This window comes from Narcine bancroftii, chromosome 8 (assembly GCF_036971445.1).
Source record: "Narcine bancroftii isolate sNarBan1 chromosome 8, sNarBan1.hap1, whole genome shotgun sequence".
Lineage (NCBI taxonomy): Eukaryota > Metazoa > Chordata > Chondrichthyes > Torpediniformes > Narcinidae > Narcine > Narcine bancroftii.
This window is the reverse complement of record NC_091476.1, coordinates 23,372,042-23,399,478: the sequence shown is the minus strand read 5'-3', so window position 1 is coordinate 23,399,478 and position 27,437 is coordinate 23,372,042. Positions and strand designations below refer to the sequence as shown.

General features: G+C 41.2%; 1 protein-coding gene across 1 annotated transcript; it reads right to left on the bottom strand.

The window, feature by feature from the left end:
• Positions 1–24,198, bottom strand: ccnb3 (cyclin B3). Its single transcript, XM_069893206.1, has 12 exons — positions 23,972–24,198; positions 18,743–18,839; positions 17,702–17,785; positions 17,484–17,593; positions 13,969–14,083; positions 12,912–13,010; positions 11,512–11,604; positions 8,703–8,840; positions 4,625–4,780; positions 3,593–3,742; positions 2,102–2,232; positions 1–1,308 (listed from the first exon to the last, which is right to left on the bottom strand). Exons 2-12 carry the CDS (start codon positions 18,812–18,814, stop codon positions 1,230–1,232), a joined length of 1,227 nt encoding a protein of 408 aa, XP_069749307.1. The 5' UTR covers positions 18,815–18,839; positions 23,972–24,198; the 3' UTR covers positions 1–1,229.
• Positions 24,199–27,437: the final 3,239 nt, after the last annotated feature.

Here is a 27,437-nt window from a genome sequence, read left to right as displayed (position 1 = left end):
TCAAGATCATACATTTAATATTTTTTATTTTACAAAGGAAAGTTGATGTACTTAGACATGAATACAAAACTAAAAGTGGGGAATTAAAGATACCCCAACATATAAATTTATACACATAGCATATTCAATTATTTTATGACAAGATGCTTAAAACACTTAAATGCTTGACAAATTGCTTCCAAAGCACAAATTAAATAATTTCAAATATACTACACACATAACAAATGAAACATTATTGCAAATGGCACATTTAGAGCAATATTGAAATACTGTACAAAATTAAGTTCCCATGTCGATAACAGTGGAATCACAGGATAGGCAAATACATTTCCCTCTCCAAAGTATTAATGCAATATTTCTTATACCAAAATCAAAATAGAGCACATGAAAGCAAAATGTGGTCAACAAAGTACCTTGTTCTGTTCCACAGGACACAGGAAATGGATACATCAAGCACCAGTATAGCCACTTTAACAATTGCAGAGATAAGTGTGGAGTGTAATTACAAAGGGAAAAACTCAAGTTAAAATGGTTTCAAGTTAGCTTGCTTGTTGCCAATTATAAAAAATGTATTGAGAAATTCTACAATTTAGCAGTTCTTGCAAGTTGGGATCGAGTTAAATGGCAAGATATACAAAATCAATCAAGAGAAACAAAAATCAGTGCAATGGGATATGGTCTTTTGCTTTCATTACAATGTCAAAAAACAACACAATGTTACATACCATTAAGAACCAATTCCTGGGAAAACAAATTACAAAGTATCGTTCCCTAGTAGCTTATTTTAACAGGTCAATCAATCTTTTCAACAACAGATAATCTATGAAATTGATATTTTTTGACAAAAATCCTAAAAGTAAAAAGTTTTAAAGGGAATTAGTAGAGCCTGCAGAATATATATATATATATATCGTGGTTAATTATTCCTGATTCTGATAGTGGTAAAATATAAAAGGGCCTATCTATATATATATTTTGATATTTATATCCTGCTCATAATCATAATCTACAATGGCCCAGTCTACTCTTATTTTAGAATTCAGATACAGTATTTCAATGTTTGCTGCATTTTAATGAGTGACCATATGAATAATTACACAATTTTTTCTGCTTAGCAGAGGTTTCATGAAGTAGTATGAAGCAAATGCTACAAGTATTTACACCAACACCCAACCACACAAGTGCCAAGTAATACAATGCTATTTCCTCCAACAGTTGGGCCCTTGGCTTTAGAGCGTGTTCAATTTCAGTTGTTCTTCAAGCTTCAGAACATTCAAGGGCGGAATTTTTGCGACTTCAAAGAAAATCCTAATTTAAAAAAAGTAATAAAAATCCTTAAGGACACTATATATATATATATATATATATATATAGGATGATAACAGTTTGAGAAGAATCTGAAGCACCTCTGATTGAAGTTACAATTTCAATTCAATCTCTATTTGAATGCAGAATAGATCAAAAAAGCTATGAACAGGATGAGAGTTTCCATATTCACAAAAGGTCAATGCATTAATACAAAAAAGACACCTTGTGTTCACAGGTCAACATTTGGAAGTTGTATTTCACTAGAGAGCCATAATTGGATCCTAGTGTACTGGGCACCCCAGCTCTAAAGTGGTGCTGACTTTGAAAGCACAGCGCAAAATAAATGAAAATTTAGGGCTGGAAGTTAATGGTTTAATTAGAGAGCAGATGGAGGGATGAACTCACTGAAGATCTTTAAAATGAAAATCCAAAATAAACTTTCTTTTGCAAGGTGCAAGCTGTGCAAAGGGGGTATAGTTTTTAATTGTAACAAGACCATGCAGACAAGAGTTTGAGGAGCACTTTTCAAAGGGTAGTGCAAACCTGTAAGTCTCTTGGACGAAGCTTGTGTACATGCTAGATCAATAGGTTTTGGTTAAAAGGAATCAGGAAATACCAATAAACCATAATCCAATTGGCTTGAGGAACACAGTAGCTTCCTCCTGTAGCTATAAAGGCACAAATCAGCTTCTAAAAATTAAAGAGGGTTTAATCCCAAACTATCACAAAGCCGAGATGCATCATTTCCCCATATAAATGTATCAGAGATATAAGCAGACAATTAAATTCTTACTTGTGAGCATACTTGTACCGTACAGCCTTCAGCTTTTCATCTGGTTTACTGTAAAGCAAAAGGTTCAGTCTCCTCATCAGCGAATGCAGATCAGTGACCTGGTATCCAGTGTAATATTGCAGAGTTGGAGTCTGAAACAAAAGCTACATTTCCTGAATTCATCGTCATTTAAAACTGCCTCAGATCCAGTGAATTTACTGGTTTGTCTTGCCCTTAAATGTATTGTCCAAAACTTAAAAAGCAAATTGGATACAAAGTGGGATAGAATGTTGGAATTCTAAGGCATAGAACAATTATTGTTGGAAATCTGATCTTAACAGCATTAATTATGGGAAGTACATAATTTGCCAGAACTTAGATCATAAAATCAGGAGAGCCCTGAAAGCACAGGGGAACTTCTATTCCTTTCTTGCTATTCCTCAAACTCCATTGCATTTGCTCCCAGGACGAGGTATTCCATATGAGAGCATCCAAGAGGTCCTTCAAAAAAACACGACTTCCCTCCATTACAATCCACTCTGCCCTCACACATATATTCTCCATTTCCCGCACATCTGCATTGGTCCCCTCCATCCCAGACACATCAAAGACTGGATTCCCCTCGTCCTTACCTACCACCCCCCACATCCAACATATTTCTGCCACCTACATGATCCTACTACCAGACACATCTTCCCCTCTCTGCTTGACATAGAGACCACTCCCTCTGTGACTCTCATGCACTATTACTTTCCACCAATCATCCCCTGTGACTGCAGCTTATACTTCCTCCACCACCATTTAGGGCCCCAAGCAGCCCTACCAAGTAAAGCAACACCTCACTTGTGAATCTGCCAGTTTCATCTACTGCAGCTAGTACTACTGTCGTGACCTCCTCTGAATTGGAGAGACTGGGAACATACTGGGAGATCGCTTCATTGAGCGCCTTCACTCTGTCCGCACTAATAGCAGGGAGGATCCCAGTGGCAACCCATTTAAATTCTCTGCCCCATTCCCATGCTGACATATCTGTCCATGGTCTCATGTACTGCCATATCCACAAATTTGATGATCCATATATTCCGTCTGGGCACTCTCCAACCATATGGCATTAACCAATTGCTCTGCCTGACTTTGCCCATCTCCTTTCATCCACCTCTGCTTTCACAGAGCCATCTTACCCCCCACTACCATATTCTCCTGATTAATACTCAGGTTTTCTCTCCTGTCCTATCCATTTTCACTTATGGCCTTGGTTGCATTCCTCTCCCAGCCCCTCCTTCCTCCACCTTTTTATTCAGGCACCTGCCTGCTTTTTGCTCATACCTTGATGAGGGGCTCAGGCCCAAAACTTTGGTTATATCCCTTTGCTTACCATGGGTACTGCCAGACCCACTGAGTTTCTCCAGCAGGGCTGTATATTAGCAGATTAAATTAATTTGGTCAATGATAACAGAATGACATGCAGAGAAATTAGTAATAAATTAGTAATAATTAGTAACTAGTACATACCCATCCTCCAACATCCTTCATCTTGAGGGCCAGTAGCAGGCAGGAAGCAGCCAATTTGGAAGCACTTTCCCAAATAAACTCGTATTCCTGCAGGGTTAACTCACAGATATAGCGGGCAAGAGTCAATGTCTCAAGGTTGGCTCTGGCACACTGCAAACAACAATATTCAAATTATGAAAATGTATATACAGATTAGAGTTAAATATGAATCTGCAGTAATTGTAGTTTAAAAAAAAACTAGATAAATTCAACAGGACATGCAATATTCTTTATGTAGCAAAGATATATAATCAACATTTCAGACCTGTGCCCTTTGTTAAAGTATACCTTGAAGAAGGGTTCAGGCCCAAAATGTTGATTATGTATCTTTGCTAAACAAAGAACGTTCCCTGACATTCTGAGTTTCTTCAGCACTTTTGTGCTTTAAAATATATACAGATTAGATTAGTGGACTACAGCAAAACCCCCGTTATCTGGAATTCAAGCAACCGGCAAAAGAAAAATAAATAGGTCAAAAAGACAGAAGTTTAAAATTGGCACACCTTTCCATTAATTCACCAATCCAAACACAATCTCAGACAACTGGAAAATTTACTTACCTGGCATCTACCAATTCCCCACAGACACCAAAGGGGTTTTTACTCTACTATGAAAACCAAACTAGTACTTTCATCCACTACAAGTGAGAGGATACAATCAGCTGTTGGTTGAAAGAGGTATGTAAGTTAATGGACCTTTCTGTTGCCCAAGCATTACATTCAACCCATTTGCTTTTTATAATTGCTTTTTGGCCCATGTTCATTTTGACAAAATTCTCAGGATTGATCATGATATAAAGTACTAGTTGGAGATCTACCTATTGCCATTCAAATTATCTCTCACCTCCCCAACCACGAATAGAAAGAGTAATTTTGACCCAAGAATCACACAAAAACATACCAGAAATAGACTGTTCTTCAAGAAGAAAAGAAATCATTAGGTTTAGGTTCCAAAAAAAAAAAAGAAAATTTCTATTTCTACAAATTGATCAACCTTTGCATATCTCCTCAAGAACCGATAGGCCACTGGAACATTGATGTCAAACTTTAATGTTTGGAGAATGTTCACTTCCATCGAAAGCAGCTCTTCTCTTTGGTACGCGTCATCACAAATGTACAGGAAGTCATCGACACAGGGCGGGCATCGCTCCTAAAATAGATACAGAGTTATACCAGACATAGAACACAGAAACATGCCATTAACTGTCTCAACTCAAGCCTCCATCCTAATCTATTAGCAGAGCTCCCTCCTCTCAAGTTTGTCTAAGCTCTCTTTAAACACATCGATAATCATTCATTTCAACCACTCCAGGGTGTGGCAAGTTTTAATTTTTTTTATCCACTTTTTGGTAAAATGGGCCTATTCAAAAACTCCCTCCATGAGTGGAAGCAATCTGTACATCTATCAAAATCTTCCACATATTTGTTAGGGTAGATACAGAGAGTTTTTTTTTGCTGTAAGCATTCACTATCTTCTCTCCAAGGTGTCTATTCTTTTTTTAATCTGGCAACTACAAATAAATAAGGTACTCCATTATTTCCTCATTTTTCAATTATTTCTCATCCAAAACCAACCTCCAGCTTTCTTTGCCTACCTGTGGCACATCCTTTGATCATTGATCTTTCGATCCAGAATTTAGCCCCCTCTGTCCGACCGCAGATTTAGTTGCCAAGTTGTAACTTCACCATTTTTCTACCAAATGTACACCCCCACACCTTTGTGTTTTCAACTTAATTTGCAAATTATGTGTCAATTTTGTAATAATCTGTTGCTGTCTTCAGTATCAACTATTCTTCCCCACAATTTGATAAACTAATTTGAAACACCAAATAATTAACGTAAATTCTGAACAGCAATCATCCTTGCAGATTCTTGTGAAACATTAACTTTCTTCCCCCATGATTAGCTACTTTTTAACCCTGACTGTCTTCTTCAATGAAGTCAGCTAACAGCCCAATCAGCTACTTTACTTCCCCATCCCAACTCCCCCTCCTGTAGACATATTTAAGAGTTTAAGAATCCATTTAAAGTTTAATCAATTACAACCTCTTGAAATCCATTGCAACTATTTATAATTATACAACAGAAGTCCAAAAATCCAGATGCCAGAAATCCAGACCACTCAAGAATCTGGGCTTTGAACATTCAATCTTTTAAAATTTTGCAGGCTTTTGTGTGAGTGTGTGCGCAAGTGCCACAGATGCACAGTGGCCACAAGGTTCAATTTATTGTCATATAATAAAAACTGTCATAATTACACAAAATTGCTTTTGTCTGCAAGGCAGATATTCACCATCAGCAAAAAATTGCCTGAAGTATCACTAGCCAGAAAGAAGCAAAAGAGTTCTCTCTCTCCAGTCAGAGTTTCCCGTGGATTCACCTTCACCGCTCCTGCAACCACAGTCCAGATTCAAACCTCGATACCATTAGGAACCCTTCAACGCCCTCAGCACTCTCTCACATCCTGGTTCCTCGCCTCGAGTCACCAGCAGCCTCTGGGGGTCCTTCAGCCGCAGAACCCCTCAATGGTCCGCTGCCGTGGTCACCATCCCATAGGTCATCTCCTCAGATGGGGGGGGGTTGGGGGTGGTCTCCCTGTTTTCTGGTACCTGTACACAGTTGAACCCCACAGGAGTGCTGTGCCTCCACTACCTGCACTCTGTTGATCTATATCAATGGCAGCACTGCCATTACAGCAGTTTCGGCAGTGCTGCCATTTTTTTTTTTTTAAAGCTTAAGAAATGAATTTGTTTTTTTAAAAAAAAATACAGCATACAAATTCATTTTTAAACAATTTCAAGCATTACAAGCTTTTTTGTTATCAAAATTATTTGCATTTTTGTCAACTTTATTTTTCTTTAAAACTGCTCATTTTGATAAATAGAGCATGCTGTATTTATTTGCTAATGAATAAATTATCAAAACTTACCTGTTCAACTCTTTCTTATTCCTCCTCAAATTTGAATTTTAAAAGTACTGCCTGAGAATCCGGACCGTCTCAATCCCTGCTGTACATTGTTTCTACAAGTTCCTCCACCCCCCCCCCCCCCCCCCACAGCCCCACCCATTTTCTTCAGTAGAAATTCCAGCTTTTCTCATCAATGATGTGACATTACGTGGACTATAATTGTACAACTTCTGGACAACCATGGAACAACAATGATACAAGTTCAGGCTTTCTGCACAATCTTCCAACAGTGTCCTTTTACCAACAGTACAAAACAAAACAAGGGAGCAATGTACAAGGGGCACACATTTTTTTGCCTACTGCTTGCTAATTGTTCCTTACGAGTTAATCTGGCATCCATTTACCACCTCCCTTTGACAGGACACCAAAGATCATGGAGTAAACCACTTGGCATGGCTGTAGAAAGCAGAATCCCGCATCTTAAATCATTTTAAACAGACCTTAAGGTGTCTTTCCATTTAATCAAAATTTAGCTTTTGTAGTAAATGTTCAAATTCATTCCAGATGCTAGCAAATCCTCTCATTGCCCAACAATACATGACCATCACCAATAAATTCTTCCTTCATTCCCAAAGATGGGTCAATGATACAGCTAATAAAGTTAGTGCCTCACAGACTCTGGTACAGTCAGGACCTCTAGTACATTCTGTGTGGAGTTTGCATGCTCTTTGTGACTGTTTGGGTTGTTAACACAATCTATAAAAAGGTAAACTTAATTGACAGTTTGTGACTGAGACGAGAAATGTAAATTCTGAAAATTTCCCCAAGTGTAGATGAGTGGTTGCATCGGGGAAGGAGTTGAAAGAAATGTGGAGAGAATTCAATATGGGTTAATTAGTGTAAAAATAGATGTAAAAATAGTTTCTGTGCTGCATTTCTCCAATGATTTTACTTTTGAGTACAACTTGTCAAAAAGCTTTGTGTCACATGGTGTTACATTGTGGCATAATCAGGTCGCTATCACATAGCGATAAAGACTCAGGTGACCAAAAGATTGGACAAGGAATTAGGTTTCAAGAAGCATCTGAAACAGGAGAGGGAAAGAGGAGATAAATGCAAAGATGAAGGTCTAGATGTCTGAACGTAGTGGCCAAAGTGTGACAAGGAATGCTCAAGGAGCAATGTTGGAAGAAAGAAAAAATCTGAGTCACATGTATACAAAGAAGCAGGAAAAATAGATTCATGGAGTCATGTCGGGTACACAAATCACTGAGGACAGACAATGCAAACTTCACTTTCCAGTTATAATTCAAAGTCCTTTGATTTCCAAAAATATATCCAGCATGGTTAGCACAATGCTATCAGCAGTAGGAACCAGAGTTTGAATACAGCACTGTCTGTAAGGAGTTAGTTCATTCTCCCCATGTATGCGTAGGTTTCCTCCAAAATGCACAGGGTTGTAGGATAATTGGGTGGCACAGGGACCAGTTACCATGCTGGATGTCCAAATTTACATATATTCAGTGAGTAAACCTCCACAGCAATCTTAGGTAAAGAATTTAAAAGTTTTACTACCCTCTGAGTGAAGAAATTTCTCATCTCAACCACGAACAGCAGGCACCTTCCTTGCTAGGACCTCTGGTCCGAGACAAACCATCTAGGAGAAATCATTTTGGGATCTGACCTGCCCCATTAGAGTTCAGCAGACTTTTATCAAATCACTCCTCATTTCTCTCTGCTCAATCAACCGTCCCACCATATACCAGGAATCAACCTGGCAAACGTTTATTTTGTTGAACTTATTCTATCACAAGTATAGTCCCCAAATAAAGATCCCAATAGTATGCCACTTGCCAGAGCCTCCCAGCCAATACAGAACTCACACAAATACAGTACCTTGTCAAAGATTCACTTGAAGCCCAAATATCACACCCACTGATCTCCATATAATAAACATTGCTCCATACATTCTCAGGAAAAAAAATCAATAAACTTGTTAAATGTTTGCCCATTATTAATTTATATTAATTCTGCCAATCATGTTGTTTTCTAGGTGTCCTATCACACTTATTTCTAGCATTTTCCCAAGATTTATACAGGACATAAAAACAAAAATAACTAAATTCATACAAAAACAGTGCTAAAATGATGAAATGTGCTTACATCAAACTTTGCAGCAATAAGGATTGCAGTAGAACCAAGCAGCTGCAGTGTTTCCCTCATACACGTAGCCTTTGCCAAATAATGATCCACCAGCTTCACTGCCAGGTACAGAGTTTCATGATTCAATTCAAAATTTTCCTGAGAAAGGAAGGTTTCACATCAATTAGTTATTATAGAGTCATCAATGTAATGCAAAATTATAGTTGCCCCCAGCATATCCTGGTGCAAAAAGTTATGAACTGCAGATAGTTGAAGACAGGAGTCAACCACAGAGTTGTTTAAATCCAAGTAAAACAGTAATCAAAAGTGAGAAAGGAACTAGAAAAGCAGTTTAAATTTAAAATTTAGACATACAGCATGGTAACAGGCCATTTCGGTCCATGAGTCTGTGCCACCCAATTTACACCCATATAACCTACACCCCCCAGTACATTTTGAACAGTGAGAGGAAACCAACAGACAGCACAGGACTTGAACATGGTCTGGGCCTGATTGCTAGCACTGTAAAGGCATTGCACTAACTGCTATGCCAACCGTTCATCATATCTTGAAGTCCATAATGTCAAATGAGCCAATGCAATTTGCAAAAAAAACAAGTCATGCATAACAAATTAAAATTAACAAGGAATATCAATATATTGTGTACACAGACTTCTAGAGGGTATTTGACAAGCTTTCAAATGAGAAACATATTTTCTTGGGATTGGTCAATTTCCAAATTTAAATTTTTTAATTTAGACATTCCTCACGGTAACAGGCCATTCCAGCCCGCAAGCCTGTGCCATCCAATTATACCCGATTGACATACACCCACCAGTATGTTTTGAACTGTGGGAGGAAACCAGAGCCCCAGGGGAAAACTCACACAGACAAGGGGAGATCATACAAAATTTCTTACAGAGAGCGTAGGATTCGAACCCATGTCCCTATCGCTGATGCTGTAAGTGTCACACTAACCACTAAACTAATCATGCCACCCCAAAGGTAAAATGAAATAGCTTAGATAGGAACACAAATCAAAAAGGTGGTGATGCCCATGCTTGTCTGATGCATCAAATTACAATGGCAATGGTCGAGGGAAGTAATGTCCAATACCTATAATGGAACAGACGACCAGTTTTATGGCCTCTCATTTCCAGTTGTGGTGGAAAACTGTACTTGATTATATTGATTTCAATTACTACAGACCAATTTGTGAATAAAATTTGCTTTGACATTGGCATTGAAGTGATTCGCCCCTTCCACCACATTTGCTGTTGCCCCCTCCTTCCCTTATCCACCTATTAACTCCTGCCTGTGGGACTGTGCTCCTCCCCCTACCAGTTTATTCAAGCACATGACTACATTTTGCTCATACTTTGATGAAAGCCTCAAGCCATAAATGCTCATCATGTATCTTTATCTGTCTTGTATAAAGTATGCCTCTTGACTGCGGAGCTTCCCCAGTTGTGTTTTTATAACCCTTTAAGGTGGCCTTTATCTGTAAAGTGGCCCATTTCAAAAGGTCTGAAATTGATATAGTCAATATCTGGAATCATTTCCAGAAACATTGGAAATTATTGGGTGTTTTTCTTGACAGGCAATGCTAATTAACCATCTAACCATTTACGGAGCGGAAACAGGCCATGTTGCCCCTTCAAGTCCGCACCGGTTCACTGATTTTGTGCGCCCTCTTCAGGCATTGGTGATTTTAAGTGTAGTGTATCTTTGAGAATTTTAACATCTATCTATAGGTTCTCTGTACTTTGGATGTGAAATCTCATATTAAAATATTGAAAAACATTGGCTGTGTGGGTTTGAGGGATAAATATTGGTCAGTGTGCTGGAGATGCCTCCTGCTCAGTTATTATTGGAGATTTTGGGTTTACCCAAGAGAATAAAGTTTTTAAACCCAAGCTTTAAAGGATTGCAACATCCCTCATTACAGCACTGGGTTGTTTATCCAGATACATGTGCCCAAGTCTATAGAGAATAACATTCACCTGTAGCTCTGAAGGCCGATGACTTTAAGTGCTACTAAGTGATTAATACCAAGATGAGAGTTATTGTTTAGTTCACCCAGAGGACAGGATTGCAAGTATAGTACAGCAGGTAGCATAATGTAGTTTGAAGATGGCCATGATGGTTAAAAGTAAATAAATGGGAATTCACTACACTTTTGGTTCTTTAGAAAAATGCTTAATGTACACGAATAATTTGCAAAGTTCACATGACAATAAATAGTTTGGTATTGCCTTCTGGATTCAGGTGATGGAATCTTAAAATTCCATCTCTAACAAATATTTTCTTTTTAATTTAAAAAAATTATTTTAGATAAACAGGCCCTTCTGGCCCATGACCAGTTCCACCCAAATACACCAATTAACATGCAAACCCTAGGTTTTTGGAGGATGGGTAGAAACTGGACCACCCGGCTACAGGGAGAGTAAACCAACAGCATCAGATTCAAACCTGGCTTGTTTGCGCTGTAATAGCGTTGTGCTGCTTCAAATTTACCATCCCTTTAATCTTACAGATAGGTCCTTCATTAATTAAAAACAAAATCAAGGTCAATGGAAACAAAGTTGTGGAATAAACAAAAGTTCTGAAAGGAAGGAGTGGTTCCCAACTACAAGGGGAAGGAAGGGAAGTGGCAAGAGAATCAGGCATCATTTATCAAGCTCTCCTCCATATGTAATGTAGCTTTGGTGAGTCAACAGTCACAGCTGGTACAGGGGATAAAACCAGAGAATAAATATAGTAAACCTGCCTTGTCAATTCACTACAAAGAAAAAAAATCATATGGAATTGAAGAAAATACCAAACCAACCTGTACTTCAACCATCCAGTCCACCAAAATTGCCCTCATTTCAATATTTAGGTCAGGCTGCTTTTCCATGTAGCCTTTCAGAACAAATTTTTCCTGCCAGGCATAAGAATCATAGTTATTGAAAAGATCACAATAGTGGGTGAATTTGAACACACGCACGCACACTCAAACACACAACTGGATTCTTGGAAAAAAAATGCAAACAAACCCTGAATCTAGCACCAGTTTATTCATAACCCAAGTTATAATTGTCGCCAGAAGCCCCACTTTTTTTTTCCTTTGCAAACCCCGCTTTTGTTGGATTTAAGCTTAACCTTGGGAGGCAAGGCCCTACGCATCTTTGGAAGATTTGAGCTCAACCTTGGCAGGCAAGGCCCTGCACATCTTTGGAAGATTTGAGCTCAACCTTGGCAGGCAAGGCCCTGCACATCTTTGAAAGATTTGAGCTCAACCTTGGCAGGCAAGGCCCTGCACATCTTTGGACCCTGCAGATCAAGGCAAGACATAGAAGGTTTTGATGAAAAAAGGTAGAACTATCTTCAGAACGTTCTTCCAAGTTGACCAAGTCACCCACTTTTCTCTTATTGGACTCCAGTAGATCAGAGTCCATCTCCACTACTTGTTCCCCATTCACGTGGGAACACACCCACCCACCCAACCAGAAACTCTGACCCCAGTTTGACACGTTATTTAATTTGTTGGCTAAGCCAACAATCTCTGGACATTAATATACTGTTAGTCCAAAAACCAAGGAACCTAAAGCAATGCCCATTTCCTACTTCCCGAATGACATAACAGAACAAATTATTTTCCTCCAACAAATCTAACCCCTGCCATTAAAAACGGGCTCCCTTAGCACTCAAGACTACAAAGGTAATTGCACTAGCAATGCTACCACATCCATTTAAATTACCAAAAGTCACCAAAACAAGTCACCAACACAAACATTCAGCAACTTATCAATTTTCAAATGTCTCTCCAGAATGACAAATTTTTAATATTCACAAAGTCACCTTCCACAGAAAGCTGGATTGTATCCAAATAAGGACCATTAGTACTTTTCAAATATTTAAGAAGTTCATTTCTCTGAAGTTCAGAATTAAAAAGAAAACATTATTGTAACTTTTGTATTATGATCACTATATCCCCAAGGAGTTACCAGGGCTTCTGAAGAGATGTGAAGGGACACTTATACCACTCATTTCCAAATTCAAACTTACCTCCAAAAGCAAAAGAACACTGAGTATTCAAGAAAGGTGACAAAAAGTAGAAAAGGTGAGAAGAAAAGTGGACTACCTGCATAATCACCAGGAAGCGGTGACATTCTGGTTTCAAAATCCAAAAGATCAACACAGTTTTTGGAACAGGGAAGAAAGTTTGGAAATTACAGGACAACTTACTTCCCGCTCCTTCATATAATTGAATATATCTTTTGCATAGATTGCATTCAGGAATGGATCTCTCAGATTCTCCTCATCAACATCTTCATAGGGAAGAGACTACAAGGTAAATTTTGAAGATTAGTAGAGGTTAATAGTACTATCAACTAGACAACGTTAACTCCTCAGCCCACCACCAAAAGAAACTCTATATGATGAACCGAGAAACTGGTTACGCTACAAATGTAATATCTGTTAGCTCAATGGGTACTAAATGCCAATTCCAGCAAACTTCAAATCATATTAAAATAAACAGCTACTCTATTGCGAGATCAACTCGGTTTTAAAAATATTCCTAATCTCAAGTTCAGAACCAAAAATGTGGGTCAAGTACTTTTATTTATATGAAGAGCTATGATTTAACAATCCTTAAACTCTTGAATTATTCTGTTCAATTTTTATTTAAAATCCTAGAAATAAAATGTTTATCCATCATGTCTAAAAATCATGATTAATTATTAGCAGAATGAAAGAGCAACCCAGAGACAGTTATTAAAGATCTCAATATTGTTGGTCTTTTTGAAGACCAGAATGGGTGCATTTATTTCTTAGGCAATATATTGGAACAATGAAATCTATAAAGCATTATGAATTACAAAATTGAATTAACTTCTGAATGATGGTACGCAAGAAGCATGAAGGTACCTGGAAGTGAACAAACATTTACATGCTCAATCAAATCAATTGTCAACCAGAGCTCAAGTTTAAACCAATGGCTTTTACTCTTTATCAACACTATGCTTCTGTGCCCAGAGGAGTATTTACTCGAGAAGTCTAATGTTGAACAAAAAGCACACAATGCTAGTTTGAATAAAACATCAATCAGCACAAATACTCACTACAGTAATTGCCCTTTTTACTGTTCAGACATGCCTATTTGAGAAGATGCTAGTGCAGAATGGTAGCCGTGTTGGTTTCACATGGACCATCAACTCGCAAATATTTTGGACATAGTAATATGCAACATGGCACTGAATTTGGCTGTTGGATTTTCTGGAGAAACTTGCATCACGTTTACCTGTATTTTGGCTGAGTTATCCACTTCAACTGCTTTTTCATCAGGTGCTTCTGATGAATTGGGCTTTTTTTCCTTTGCATCGTCAAGATGCTCCTGAGAAACCTTTGATCCTGAACTGAAGGGAAAAGGAAAGATGTAGTTAGCATCAGGCAGGAGGACAAGAACCAGGAAGAGAGTGCAGTACAAAGAGCAGAAGATACACAAATAGATACAATCTCACTACAGTGCAAGGAAGGATATTCAGTCAATAGGGCAAAATTGTACGCATAAGATTAACAATTTAACTTGAGGTACTTTAGAATCAAAATTGAAAAGGGGGTTGAAGGTCTTTTACTCAAATGCCTTCAGTACACAAAATAAGGTAGATTATCTTGTAGTGAGGCTGGAAGTTATATATAACACTTGTCATTAAAGTCATGGCTGAACAAAACCACAGCTAGGAACTAAATATCTGGATATACAGTGCATCAGAAGGTCAGGAAGGTAGGGAGAGAAGATGGGGTGATTCTGCTGGTTAAAAATGAACTTAAAAATCTTTGGAGAAGGAGGTATTGGATCAAAAAAAAATACAGAATTTCTGTGGGTAGAATTAAGAAACTGTCAGGGTAAAAAGACCCTGATGAGACTGGTATACAGGCCTTCAAACACTGGACAGATGTGGCGTGCAATCTACAGAGGGAGGTAAAAAAAAAAAGCCATCCAAAAAAGGCAATGTTACAATAGTCATGGGGGATTTCAATATGCAGATTGATTGGAAATACCAGGTAGGTGCTGGATCTTAAGAAAAGAAATTTAACAAATGCCTCAAGCAACTGCAAGAGAAAGAGAACGATGAAATAAGCTGTAAACCCAAACAAAAGTGGGAACAAGATCTAAACAAAGATAAAGAATGAAACATGGGAAAAGCAATGCTCCGGAACTATGAGAAATACAATAAACACGAGGTTACGCACGATACAATATAATTATTTACACAGGCTATACACCACGCCCCAAAAATTAAATAAATGGGACCCAACAGTATCAGATAGATGTTTTTGCTGCCAGAAGGAAACAGGAACAACAGTACATGCAATTTGGGCATGTGAGAAAGTGGAAAAGTTTTGGGAAGATCTAAATCAGGTATTAAATAAAATCACAAAAAAATAACATATCAAAAAATCCAGAGATCTTTCTTCTAAGTAATACAAGAAGTAAAGAACTTGGCCTCGATTTGGATGAAGCACAAAAAAGATTTATTATGATAGTCTTAGCTGTAGCAAAAAAATGTATAATGTCAACCTGGAAATCAGAAGAGAACCTGAGAGTACAGCAATGGTACATGGAAATGAATAAATGTATTCCATTGGAAAAAATAACATATAATTTAAGAAATAACATCACAGTATTCGAACAAATTTGGGAACCGTACATGGAACACAACAGAGAGGTCCTACCGTGGACCTCCACCTCCTAAAATGACAGAAGGAGAAGACGACAAAATGAACTGACCCAGTGTGTAAAAGTAGATGACACAATTTTCTTGTCTGTTTTCATTGTGTGATGACATTGTTTAATGTATCGTATACGTTGAACGTTTTGTGGGTGGGGAGGGGGGATGGGAAAGAGGGAGGGAAGGGGGGGAGAAAGGGGAGAAAATGACACTGTGTATATTCAAAAGGGAAATGTTTGTGTGTATTTTGGTCAATATGGTTCATAGTGTGAAAAATAAAAAAATTAAATTAAAAAAAGGATGGCTTCTCAAAAGGGAAATGATAATGGAGTAATATGTAGTCAGACACAGTTGGTGAAGGAGAAAGGGTACCCTTTGGAGACAGTGACGATAATGATAAAATTCTCCCTGCATTTTGAGATCAGATGTGTCAGTATACCAGCAGAATAAAGGGGACTAGAGGTACGAGAGAGGAACTGACCAAAGTTAATTGGAAAAACACACTCGAAGGGAGTTTCTGCGAGAAATAGGGAATGTACAGGACAGGTATATTCCAAAACAAAAATTTAAATGGAAAAATGACATAGCTGTGGCTGACAAGGGAAATCCAAACCTAATTTAGAGCAAGTGAAAGGGAATACAAGGAAGCCAAAATTAGTGGGAAGGTAGAGCACTGGGAAGCTTTTAAAAGCTTACAGAAGGCAACAAAGAACCATAAGGAAGGAAAAGATTAATTTTGAAAGGAACCCAGCAAATAATATCTAAAAGGATACTAAAAGCTTGTTAAGAATATTAAGAGTAAAAAAATGAGGCAAGAGTAGATATAGAACCAATAGAAAATGACACTGGAGAAAATCTAATGTAAGGCAAGGAGATGGCAGAGGAACTGAAAAAAAAATCGATTTTGCATCAGTCTTCACTGTGGAAGACATCAACATTACGTTTGCCTTCCTTACTATCATCTCAACCTGCCAGTCAACCTTTAGGGAATCCTCCATTAACACTCCCAGGTCCCTTTGTACATCTGCTTCTGAATTGTCTCCCCAGTACTTTATTCCTTTTACAACAGTGCATGGCCACACATTTTCTTGGCCATTCTCCAATCTGTCCAAGCCTCTCTGCAAATTCCCAAACTACCTGGATCTCACTCACCTTCATATCATCTGCAAACTTGGTCACAAAAATCACCATTTTTATCATTTACGCATAGTGTAATAAGTAGTGGACCCCTGCACAACAGCATCAGTCCCCAGCAGCCAGCCAGAAAAGGCCCTTTTTATTCTCACTTTGCTATCTGCTAGTACATTTCCAATTATCTGAAATGCTTGGGATTGTCATTTTTCAGTTAACAGCCCCGTAACATCAGCAGAATATTTGTACCAGCCTTTGCTCATCCTGCCCGGGAGCCCGAGATCCCAGCTTCTGCTGCTGCCTGGGAGGCCGCTCTCCTTAAGGACACCAGGATAGTGGAGAACCAAGTACAGTAAGGGGGGGGGGGGGTTGGAGTAAGAGAGACAGATGAAATGAGGACAATATCCCAAAGTGCTGCCTGATCCGCCAACTTCCTCCAGTTGCTCACTGATGGCTTGAGATTCTAGCCTGCTTCTCTAAGCCAGCATCAGCCATTCAGCATCTGTCTTCCTGGCTGGTTCTGAGCTCTGATGTTACAAAACTGGCACTAACAGCATGCCAGAGCCCCACATGAGCAAGTTAAAAAAAAAATCTGATAACAGATTTTTGGTTAACTGATTTTTTAATAATCGGAAATAATCCATATACCATGGGGTCCTATCTTCTTTAACAACCTCATGTGTGATACCTTGTCAAAGGCCTTCTGAAAATCCAAGTACACAGCATCTACTGACTATTTGATCTGCCATGCTTATTACTTCTTCAAAGAATTCTAACATACTTTTCAAGCAAGATCTCTCCTGAAGGAAACCACACCAACCAGCCCATTTCACATTGTACTTTCAAATACTCCAAAACCTCATCCTCAGTAATTCATGTTATTGGAACATCTTTCAACCATCAGAAATGTATGAACAGGTGCACAAAAAAGGGAAATGAACAGTGTAGTCACCTTTTTAGATTCTCTTCGTTCTTTGCTGCTTCGAGACCAACAGAACTTTTCTGAGTTTTCTTACTGGCAACCTTACCACTTTTCTTCTTTGAAACTTGTTTTTTCTTAGCCTGAGAGGTATAAACCACAAGGTCAGATTTAAACAAAATTTTAATGTTTCAAAGAGGATTATGCAGTCCATTTGTTCTAACAGGGAAGAACAAGATCATAAAACTAACGTTTGTGAGGTCTTCAAAAGCTGATCTTTTCTTGGGTCCACCTTGAGGTGATGTAGGAGACCTTTTGATATGGAAATCACCATCCTGAAGAACAAGGACAGCATTCTTCATTTTAAACTATTGGTTCTCAAGATCATTAAATATTCCAACAGACAGATTATACTGGGAAAATTTAGAAAAAACAAAAATTTGTTTATTAGTCAAATTCCTTTATTTACTTCACAAAGAACTTTCAGCAGGTTATGTAACTGCATTCAAACACCTGCTAACGTGAGGAATCATCCACAAGGCTGAAGTTTAATTTTTTTTTAAAATTAGACATAACAGGCACCTTTGGCCCACAAGCCCACGCCACCAAACTACAACCCCGATACATTTTGAAGGGTGAGAGGAAACCGGAGCCCCTGGAGAAAACCCATGCAGACACAGGGAGAACATACAAACTCCTAGCAGGTAGTGTGAGATTCCAACCGTGGTCCTGATCACCAAGGTAGATCATTTAAGAACAAACAATTTATGAAAAAAAAAATGGGCAAGGTAATTTTGCATGTCAGCAAATATCAATTCACAAGTCAAAGGGTTCTTATTAATTTGTGCAAATTTCTTTAATTTGACAGTTGGCTGGCAAAGGTTATAATTGATTAGCCAATAGTTTACCTGTTTTATCTCCACGAATATAAAATTGACTTTTTGCTTTTAAAAGTTGGTTTTAAATTGGATACATTAAAAGGTCATATTTAGCTTTGATTTCAATATGCCGTCGACATAGAGCAGGATCTGAGCCAGTGCATACCTTTGATCAAACCACTTCAGTTGGCACAAGTCAGTTTTCTCTTGATTAGCTTTTTTCCCCTAATGCTTGTAGGGCAAGGAATTAGTGTATCCCCCCCACAGCAATTGTTATTTTGTATCAGTCCGACATGCCATTCATTACAAGCATGGTCACCATATCAAGTGTTTTTTTTCCCCAACTTACAGGCCAAGTCAATGTATGGATGGCTATAATAAGAGTCTTATCATTACCTATATTTTTATCCTTACCTTTTCCATTATAGATGTCTCTTTTCCAAATGTTTCAGATTGAAAGCCATTTGATTTTGAGACCAGAGGCATTTCTTGACCAACCTTATTTGCCTCTCTGAAGGAGAAAGGCATGGAGGAAAAGCAGATGAGACAAATTAATGGGAAAAGCAGAATAGGCAATATTAACTAAATGGGGCAAAATATCAAGTATGCAATTACATTTGAACACAAAAAACAGCAGTATGCCAAAAATCTCCAGTCAATTAAACCCCAATTTTTCTTTCAAATTCCATTGATTCTGCTCAAACCTTTTCTTCATTCCAAGATGTTCCATTATTATTCTTCAGCACAGACTCCAGTATTTCCCCATTATGGATCATTAGTTCATCACTTTCTTTCCCCCTTTATTCTTTGTGTTTGGGGGGAGGGTCTCCACCTTTGCTATTATCCAATTCCTTTATCTTGTGTGTTGGGAATGAACAATTGTGTCTTTAGACTACTTCTCTAGAAGTATCTCAGGAGTGAGAATGACTGACTTCTTTTCTAGCCTTGAAGGTTCAAAGGTAGTTATAGTGGTAAATGACCACAGTCAGTTTGGAACATTAACATAGGTGCACCTCAAGGATGCTTAGCCCACTGCTCTACACCAATGACTCGGTACAATTTAAACGCCATCTACAAATTTGGTAATGACACCACAATCGTCAGCAAAAATCACAGGCAGTAAAGAGGAAGCATCTGAGAGGAAGGTAGATCAGCCAGTTGTAGTGTCACAATAACTTTGCACTCAACATTAGCAAAACTAAGGAACTGATTGCAGACCTCAGGAAGGGGAAAACTTCGAAAATACAAACCAGTCTTCATTTAGATCAGCAGTGGAGAAAGTAAAGAACTTCAAATTCAGGGGTGTTGACATCTGAAGAGCAATCCTGGGCTAGCACTTCAGAAACAGAATCTATGCTCATGAACAAGTCATGAAATTCAGTGTTTTGCGGAAGCATCATAGAGCATTCATGTTATAACCATCTTACATTACTATAAAAAGTACACAAAAAGTAAGGCGGTGTCTTTGGTTCATTGATTATTCAGGTATCTGATGGCAGTGGGGAAGAAGCTATCAATGTGCAACTGAGTACTCGTCTTTAGGTTCCTGTACCTTTTTCACCCCACCAAAGTGAAGAGGGGATGGCCTGGGTCTTTGAGGATAGAGGCTGCTTTTTTAAAGACATCACCTCATGAAGATGTCCTCAATGGAGTGAAGTCTGGTGCTTGCGATGTCACAGGCTGAGTTAAAAACCCTCTGGAGTTTATTCTTGTCCTGAGATGCAATCATGAGATTTGGTATGTTCACCAAAGACACTTGCAAATTTCTACAAGTGTCCTGTGGAGTGCATTCTATCTGTTGCATCACTGTCTGGTATGGTGGTGCACACAGGGCAGGGGGTTTTTAAAACACACACCGAGGGTTTCTTAAAACACACACCGAGGGTTTCTTAAAACACACACCGAGGGTTTCTTAAAACACACACCGAGGGTTTCTTAAAACACACACCGAGGGTTTCTTAAAACACACACCGAGGGTTTCTTAAAACACACACCGAGGGTTTCTTAAAACACACACCGAGGGTTTCTTAAAACACACACCGAGGGTTTCTTAAAACACACACCGAGGGTTTCTTAAAACACACACCGAGGGTTTTTTTTTTTTATAAACACAGAGTACACCGAGGGTTTTTTTTTTTTTTATAAACACAGAGTACACCGAGGGGTTTTTTAACACAGAGTACACCGAGGGTTTTTTAACACAGAGTACACCGAGGGTTTTTTAACACAAAGTACACCGAGGGTTTTTTAACACAAAGTACACCGAGGGTTTTTTAACACAGAGTACACCGAGGGTTTTTTAACACAGAGTACACCGAGGGTTTTTTAACACAGAGTACACCGAGGGTTTTTTAACACAGAGTACACCGAGGGTTTTTTAACACAGAGTACACCGAGGGTTTTTTAACACAGAGTACACCGAGGGTTTTTTAACACAGAGTACACCGAGGGTTTTTTAACACAGAGTACACCGAGGGTTTTTTAACACAGAGTACACCGAGGGTTTTTTAACACAGAGTACACCGAGGGTTTTTTAACACAGAGTACACCGAGGGTTTTTTAACACAGAGTACACCGAGGGTTTTTTAACACAGAGTACACCGAGGGTTTTTTAACACAGAGTACACCGAGGGTTTTTAAACTCAGAGTACACAGAGGGTTTTTAAACTCAGAGTACACCGAGGATTTTTAACACAGAGTACACCGAGGGTTTTTAACAATGAGTACACCGAGGGTTTTTAACAATGAGTACACCGAGGGTTTTTAACAATGAGTACACCGAGGGTTTTTAACAATGAGTACACCGAGGGTTTTTAACAATGAGTACACCGAGGGTTTTTAACAATGAGTACACCGAGGGTTTTTAAAACACAGAGTACATCGAATCCACGCTGCTGAAGATCAAACTGCGCTGGGTAGGTCACGCCTCCATAATGGAGGACCATCGCCTTCCCAAGATCATGTTATATGGCGAGCTCTCCATTGGCCACTGAGACAGAGGTGCACCAAAGAAGAGGTACAAGGACTGCCTAAAGAAATCTCTTGGTGCCTGCCACATTGACCACCGCCAGTGGGCTGATATCGCCTCAAACCGTGCATCTTGGCGCCTCACAGTTCGGCGGGCAGCAACCTCCTTTGAAGAAGACCGCAGAGCCCACCTCACTGACAAAAGACAAAGGAGGAAAAACCCAACACCCAACCCCAACCAACCAATTTTCCCCTGCAGCCGCTGCAACCATGTCTGCCTGTCCCGCATTGGACTTGTCAGCCACAAACGAGCCTGCAGCTGACGTGGACATTACTCATCCATAACCCTTCGTTTGCGAAGCCAAGCCAAAGAAGAAAGACACCGAGGGTTTCTAAACTCAGAGTACACCGAGGGTTTCTAAACTCAGAGTACACCGAGGGTTTCTAAACTCAGAGTACACCGAGGGTTTCTAAACTCAGAGTACACCGAGGGTTTCTAAACTCAGAGTACACCGAGGGTTTCTAAACTCAGAGTACACCGAGGGTTTCTAAACTCAGAGTACACCGAGGGTTTCTAAACTCAGAGTACACCGAGGGTTTCTAAACTCAGAGTACACCGAGGGTTTCTAAACTCAGAGTACACCGAGGGTTTCTAAACTCAGAACACCGAGGGTTTTTAACTCGTCTAGCACCATCATGGGCATTAGTCTTCACTCCATTAAGGACATCATTTAGAGGCAGTATCTCAAGAAAGCAGCCTCTATCATCAAGGACCCTCACCACCCAGGCCATGCATGCCCTTGTCTCATCAAACACCCAACATTACAAAAACTGCTTCTTCCCCTCCACCATCAGATTTTTGAATGGACAATGAAGCACACAGCCAGGACCTCTTCTTCCGCGTTCATTAATTACTTTGAAACAGCGTATTTAAGGAACTGTCATTCTTGGCCCCTTTTGCACAAAACATGTCCGACCAATTGGACTGGAAATGTATGAACTGCACACTTCAGGGCAGTGGGTACATTGTGGGATGATGCACATCATCCACTGTTGACCCAGTATTTGGGCACTCCAGCCTCAACATTCTCAGCACATCCCTGCACTTCCGCAGGGGACGAGAGAGCCTCCAGGCATCAGAGTCAAGGGTCGAACATGACGGTGCCTTCATCCTTCAAGAAGGGTTTGAACAGACCTGCCAGGTCATCTCGTCCAAGGACAGACCTTCCTGAGGAGGTGTCTGTTCTGGGTTCGTCATGAATGACGTCGCCTCCCCAATAACAGGGGGGGGACCTCGTCATTCCCAATAGGAAGTAGAGGAGGCGGCTATTCCCCGGTACCTTCATGCGACCACCACCACCCCTGGAAGGCGGCGACCACCACCACCCCTGGAAGGCGGCGACCACCACCACCCCTGGAAGGCGGCGACCACCACCACCCCTGGAAGGCGGCGACCACCACCACCCCTGGAAGGCGGCGACCACCACCACCCCTGGAAGGCGGCGACCACCACCACCCCTGGAAGGCGGCGACCACCACCACCCCTGGAAGGCGGCGACCACCACCACCCCTGGAAGGCGGCGACCACCACCACCCCTGGAAGGCGGCGACCACCACCACCCCTGGAAGGCGGCGACCACCACCACCCCTGGAAGGCGGCGACCACCACCACCCCTGGAAGGCGGCGACCACCACCACCCCTGGAAGGCGGCGACCACCACCACCCCTGGAAGGCGGCGACCACCACCACCCCTGGAAGGCGGCGACCACCACCACCCCTGGAAGGCGGCGACCACCACCACCCCTGGAAGGCGGCGACCACCACCACCCCTGGAAGGCGGCGACCACCACCACCCCTGGAAGGCGGCGACCACCACCACCCCTGGAAGGCGGCGACCACCACCACCCCTGGAAGGCGGCGACCACCACCACCCCTGGAAGGCGGCGACCACCACCACCCCTGGAAGGCGGCGACCACCACCACCCCTGGAAGGCGGCGACCACCACCACCCCTGGAAGGCGGCGACCACCACCACCCCTGGAAGGCGGCGACCACCACCACCCCTGGAAGGCGGCGACCACCACCACCCCTGGAAGGCGGCGACCACCACCACCCCTGGAAGGCGGCGACCACCACCACCCCTGGAAGGCGGCGACCACCACCACCCCTGGAAGGCGGCGACCACCACCACCCCTGGAAGGCGGCGACCACCACCACCCCTGGAAGGCGGCGACCACCACCACCCCTGGAAGGCGGCGACCACCACCACCCCTGGAAGGCGGCGACCACCACCACCCCTGGAAGGCGGCGACCACCACCACCCCTGGAAGGCGGCGACCACCACCACCCCTGGAAGGCGGCGACCACCACCACCCCTGGAAGGCGGCGACCACCACCACCCCTGGAAGGCGGCGACCACCACCACCCCTGGAAGGCGGCGACCACCACCACCCCTGGAAGGCGACCACCACCACCCCTGGAAGGCGACCACCACCACCCCTGGAAGGCGACCACCACCACCCCTGGAATGCCCCCGCCCTGCACCTCCACTTCGCGAACGCCGCCGCGCTGAAGCCTCCTCTCGCCACCCTCGGGAGAGGCGACGGGGGAGTCGGGCCCGACATCTCGCAGGGGGTGGGGGGCGGAACGGAAAGGGATTTAAACCTGTTCCCAACCTGGCGAGGCTCCCAATTCAAAAAGGGGGCAGAAGAGCGCCCGCTGCGCAGCGAACCGTGACTCGGGGTCGACCACCGCCTTCGGGGAGTCTCGGCTCTCAATCCCGTCCGGCCGGACTGCCCTCCTCGCAGCTTCTCCAGGCGCGCCGCCGGCAACCTTGTTTCGAAAAGCGCGACAAGGCAGGCCGCCTCGCCGCCATTGGCTCCAGGCGACAAGGCGCTCGCCAATCAGCACCCTGCCAGGATGCGTTGCTAACGCGCTGTTGCTAAGGGCGGGGTCGCGTTCAAATCGAGCCCGTTGGACCAATGAGGAGCCGAGGACTGGCTGGTCTGTGGGAACTCAAGGCAATAGCAGGGGCAAAGGGCAAAGGGCAAAGGGGAGAGGGGCAAGGTCTCCAATTAAAGGAATTTCCAAGTGGTATTAATTATTGCATACACCCAAATAGAATCAGAATTTATTGTCATGAACATGCCCCGAAATTTGTAGATTTGCAGCAGCATCAGAATGCAAATATTGATATAAACCACAAATAAATAAAAGGATTTTTCTGTCAATTCTAATTCGGTTAATAATAAATTTATTTTATGGGATGCAATGAAAGCGTATTTAAGGGGACAAAGAAAAAGATTAAGACAAAGTATGGCAGTGTCTGTGGTTCATTCTGATGGCAGAGGGGACAAAGCTATCCTTGTGCCCCTGAGTGCTTGTCTTCAGGCTCCTGTGCCTTTCCCCCAATGGTAGCAGTTTGAAGAGGGCATCGGCTGAACGGTAGGCTTCTTTGAGCAGAGTGCAAGGGTTCTCAACCTTTTTCTTTCCACTCATACCACTCTTTAAGTAATCCCTATGCCATCGGTACTCTGATTAGTAAGGGATTGCTTAAGGTGGTATGTGAGTGGGAAGGGAAAGTTGAGAATCACTGCTCTAGACCCAATTGTTACTGAAATATTTTGCTTGAGAAAAATTGTTATTGGCCCATTTCCTTTGGAGTTCTGAAACCGTGCACATAACAAGTCAATTAGGTACGATTAAAACAGTGCTTTTCAAACTTTTTCTTTCCAACCACCTTAAGTAATCCCTTACTAATCACAGAGCACCTATGGGATAGGGAATACTTAAAATGGTATGTGAGTGGAAAGAAAAAGGATGAGAACCACTGGCACAGAGGCTGTGTTCTTAAGACATCACCTCTTGTACATGTTCTTGATAGAATGAAGTCTGGTACCTGTGATGTCACAGGCAGAGTTAACAACACTCTGGAGTTTTTTTATTGTCCTGAAAGTTAGCGCCTCCATACCAGACAGTGATACAACCAGCCAGAATGCTCTCCACAGTATACCTGTATAAGTTTTTGAGAATCTTTGGTGATGGGGGATGTCACATGATGTGGTAGAGTCAGGACATGGAAATACAACTCTCCCAGGAATTAGTTCAAAAAAGTGCTATATCTTTCTTTGGCTTGGCTTCGCGGACGAAGATTTATGGAGGGGGTAAAAAAGTCCACGTCAGCTGCAGGCTCGTTTGTGGCTGACCAGTCCGATGCGGGACAGGCAGACACGATTGCAGCGGTTGCAAGGGAAAAATTGGTTGGTTGGGGTTGGGTGTTGGGTTTTTCCTCCTTTGCCTTTTGTCAGTGAGGTGGGCTCTGCGGTCTTCTTCAAAGGAGGCTGCTGCCCGCCAAACTGTGAGGCGCCAAGATGCACGGTTTGAGGCGTTATCAGCCCACTGGCAGTGGTCAATGTGGCAGGCACCAAGAGATTTCTTTAGGCAGTCCTTGTACCTTTTCTTTGGTGCACCTCTGTCACGGTGGCCAGTGGAGAGCTCGCCATATAATACGATCTTGGGAAGGCGATGGTCCTCCATTCTGGAGACGTGACCCATCCAGCGCAGCTGGATCTTCAGCAGCGTGGACTCGATGCTGTCGACCTCTATATAAGTAAAGTGCAAATAACCAAACCTATTAAAAACTGCTTTAGAACTTTTATACAATGCTTTAATTATGTCACCTAAAAGAGTGAAGACCGTTGCTGGCCCATCGTGAACACAAACAGTAAGAAAACAAGATAAAGAAGGTCTACCGTCTCCATTGATCCAGGAGGTATGGTGAGTGCTCATCCTAAGACAAGTTGTGCCCCTGCGGGGGCTCGCTGATGCTCTGTAGTGCCATTGCAGCTGTCTCTCTGGGGCGGAGGCGTTGATGAAGAAAAAGCTGAACGGTGCATTTGCGAAAAGAAGCACATGCATAGATCAGAGGAGCTTCAAGTGTTTCTGCTGGCTCAGATACTTACCCAGCGCCATTCAGGATCAAGGGAAGATTTTTCTGTCAATTTTAATTCGGTTAATGATAAATTTATTTTATGGGATGCAATGAAAACGTGCTTAAGGGGACAAATTTTCTTATACCTCAAAAATTAAGAAGGATTATATGAAAGAAGTGGATCAATTGGAAAAAGAAATAACATGCTTAGAAAAGGATTTGCACAGATGAACCTCTGAGGAGAAAAGTAGAAGACTTATAAATAAGAAACTTCAATACAGGTATAGTACATTACAAAAATATAGAAAAGAGAAAGTGATAATGAGGCCTAAACAGAGATATTATGAATCAGGGGAAAGGGTTCATAAGGTTCTGGCTTGTCAATTGAAAACAGAACAATTTTCAAGTAGTATTAATGCGTTTAATAGTTATAAACCTTATGAAAATTAATGAAACTTTTAAACAATTTTATTCTCAGTTATATAAATCTGAGTCACAGGGATATGGTAATAGAACAGAAGATTTTTTAAAATCACAAATAAGGTTACCAATGTTTACTTTGCAAGAGCAAATGGAGATGTATGCTCCTTTTACATCAATGGTGGAAGCATTGAACTCATTACAAAGTAATAAATCTCGAGGAAAAGATGGTTTCCCATCTGAATTTTATAAATAATTTAAAGATTTATTGATTCTCCCTTTAATGGATGTATTAGATCAGGTGATGGTAACACATAAAATCCTGGAATCTTTCTCAACTGCAATAATAATGGTAATACCAAAAAAAGATAAAGACCCTTTAAAACTATCATCCTATAGACCAATCTCTTGGTTAAATGTAGATTATAAGATAACTTAGCTAATAGATTGGCAACATTTTTACCAAAATTGATAAATATGGACCAGGCAGGCTTTGTGAAAATGAGAAAATCTGCAGATAATGCAGTTAGATTACTTAGTATAATACAAAATAAAGTGGAGATTTAAGTCTAGCAATTGCCTTGGATGCAGAAAAATAATTTGATAGATTAGAATGGGATTTTTTTTGTTTAAGGTGTTTGAAAAATATGGGATGGGATGAATATTTAAAATTGGGTTAAAACTTTATATAATAGTCTTAAGTTGTTATGGGTAAGCCTTGACTCAGTTTTTGTTAATTAGATCTAGTAGGCAAGGATGCCCTTTATCACTTGCTTTATTTATCTTAGTGA

Coding starts and splice junctions, on each gene's coding strand:
- ccnb3 (XM_069893206.1), bottom strand. CDS start 18,814: ATGCCTCTGGTCTCAAAATCAAATGGCTTTCAATCTGAAACATTTGGA. Junction 17,594..17,701: donor CTTTTGAAGACCTCACAAAC/GTTAGTTTTATG, acceptor TATACCTCTCAG/GCTAAGAAAAAACAAGTTTC. Junction 2,233..3,592: donor TGAAGGATGTTGGAGGATGG/GTATGTACTAGT, acceptor CTTTTGTTTCAG/ACTCCAACTCTGCAATATTA.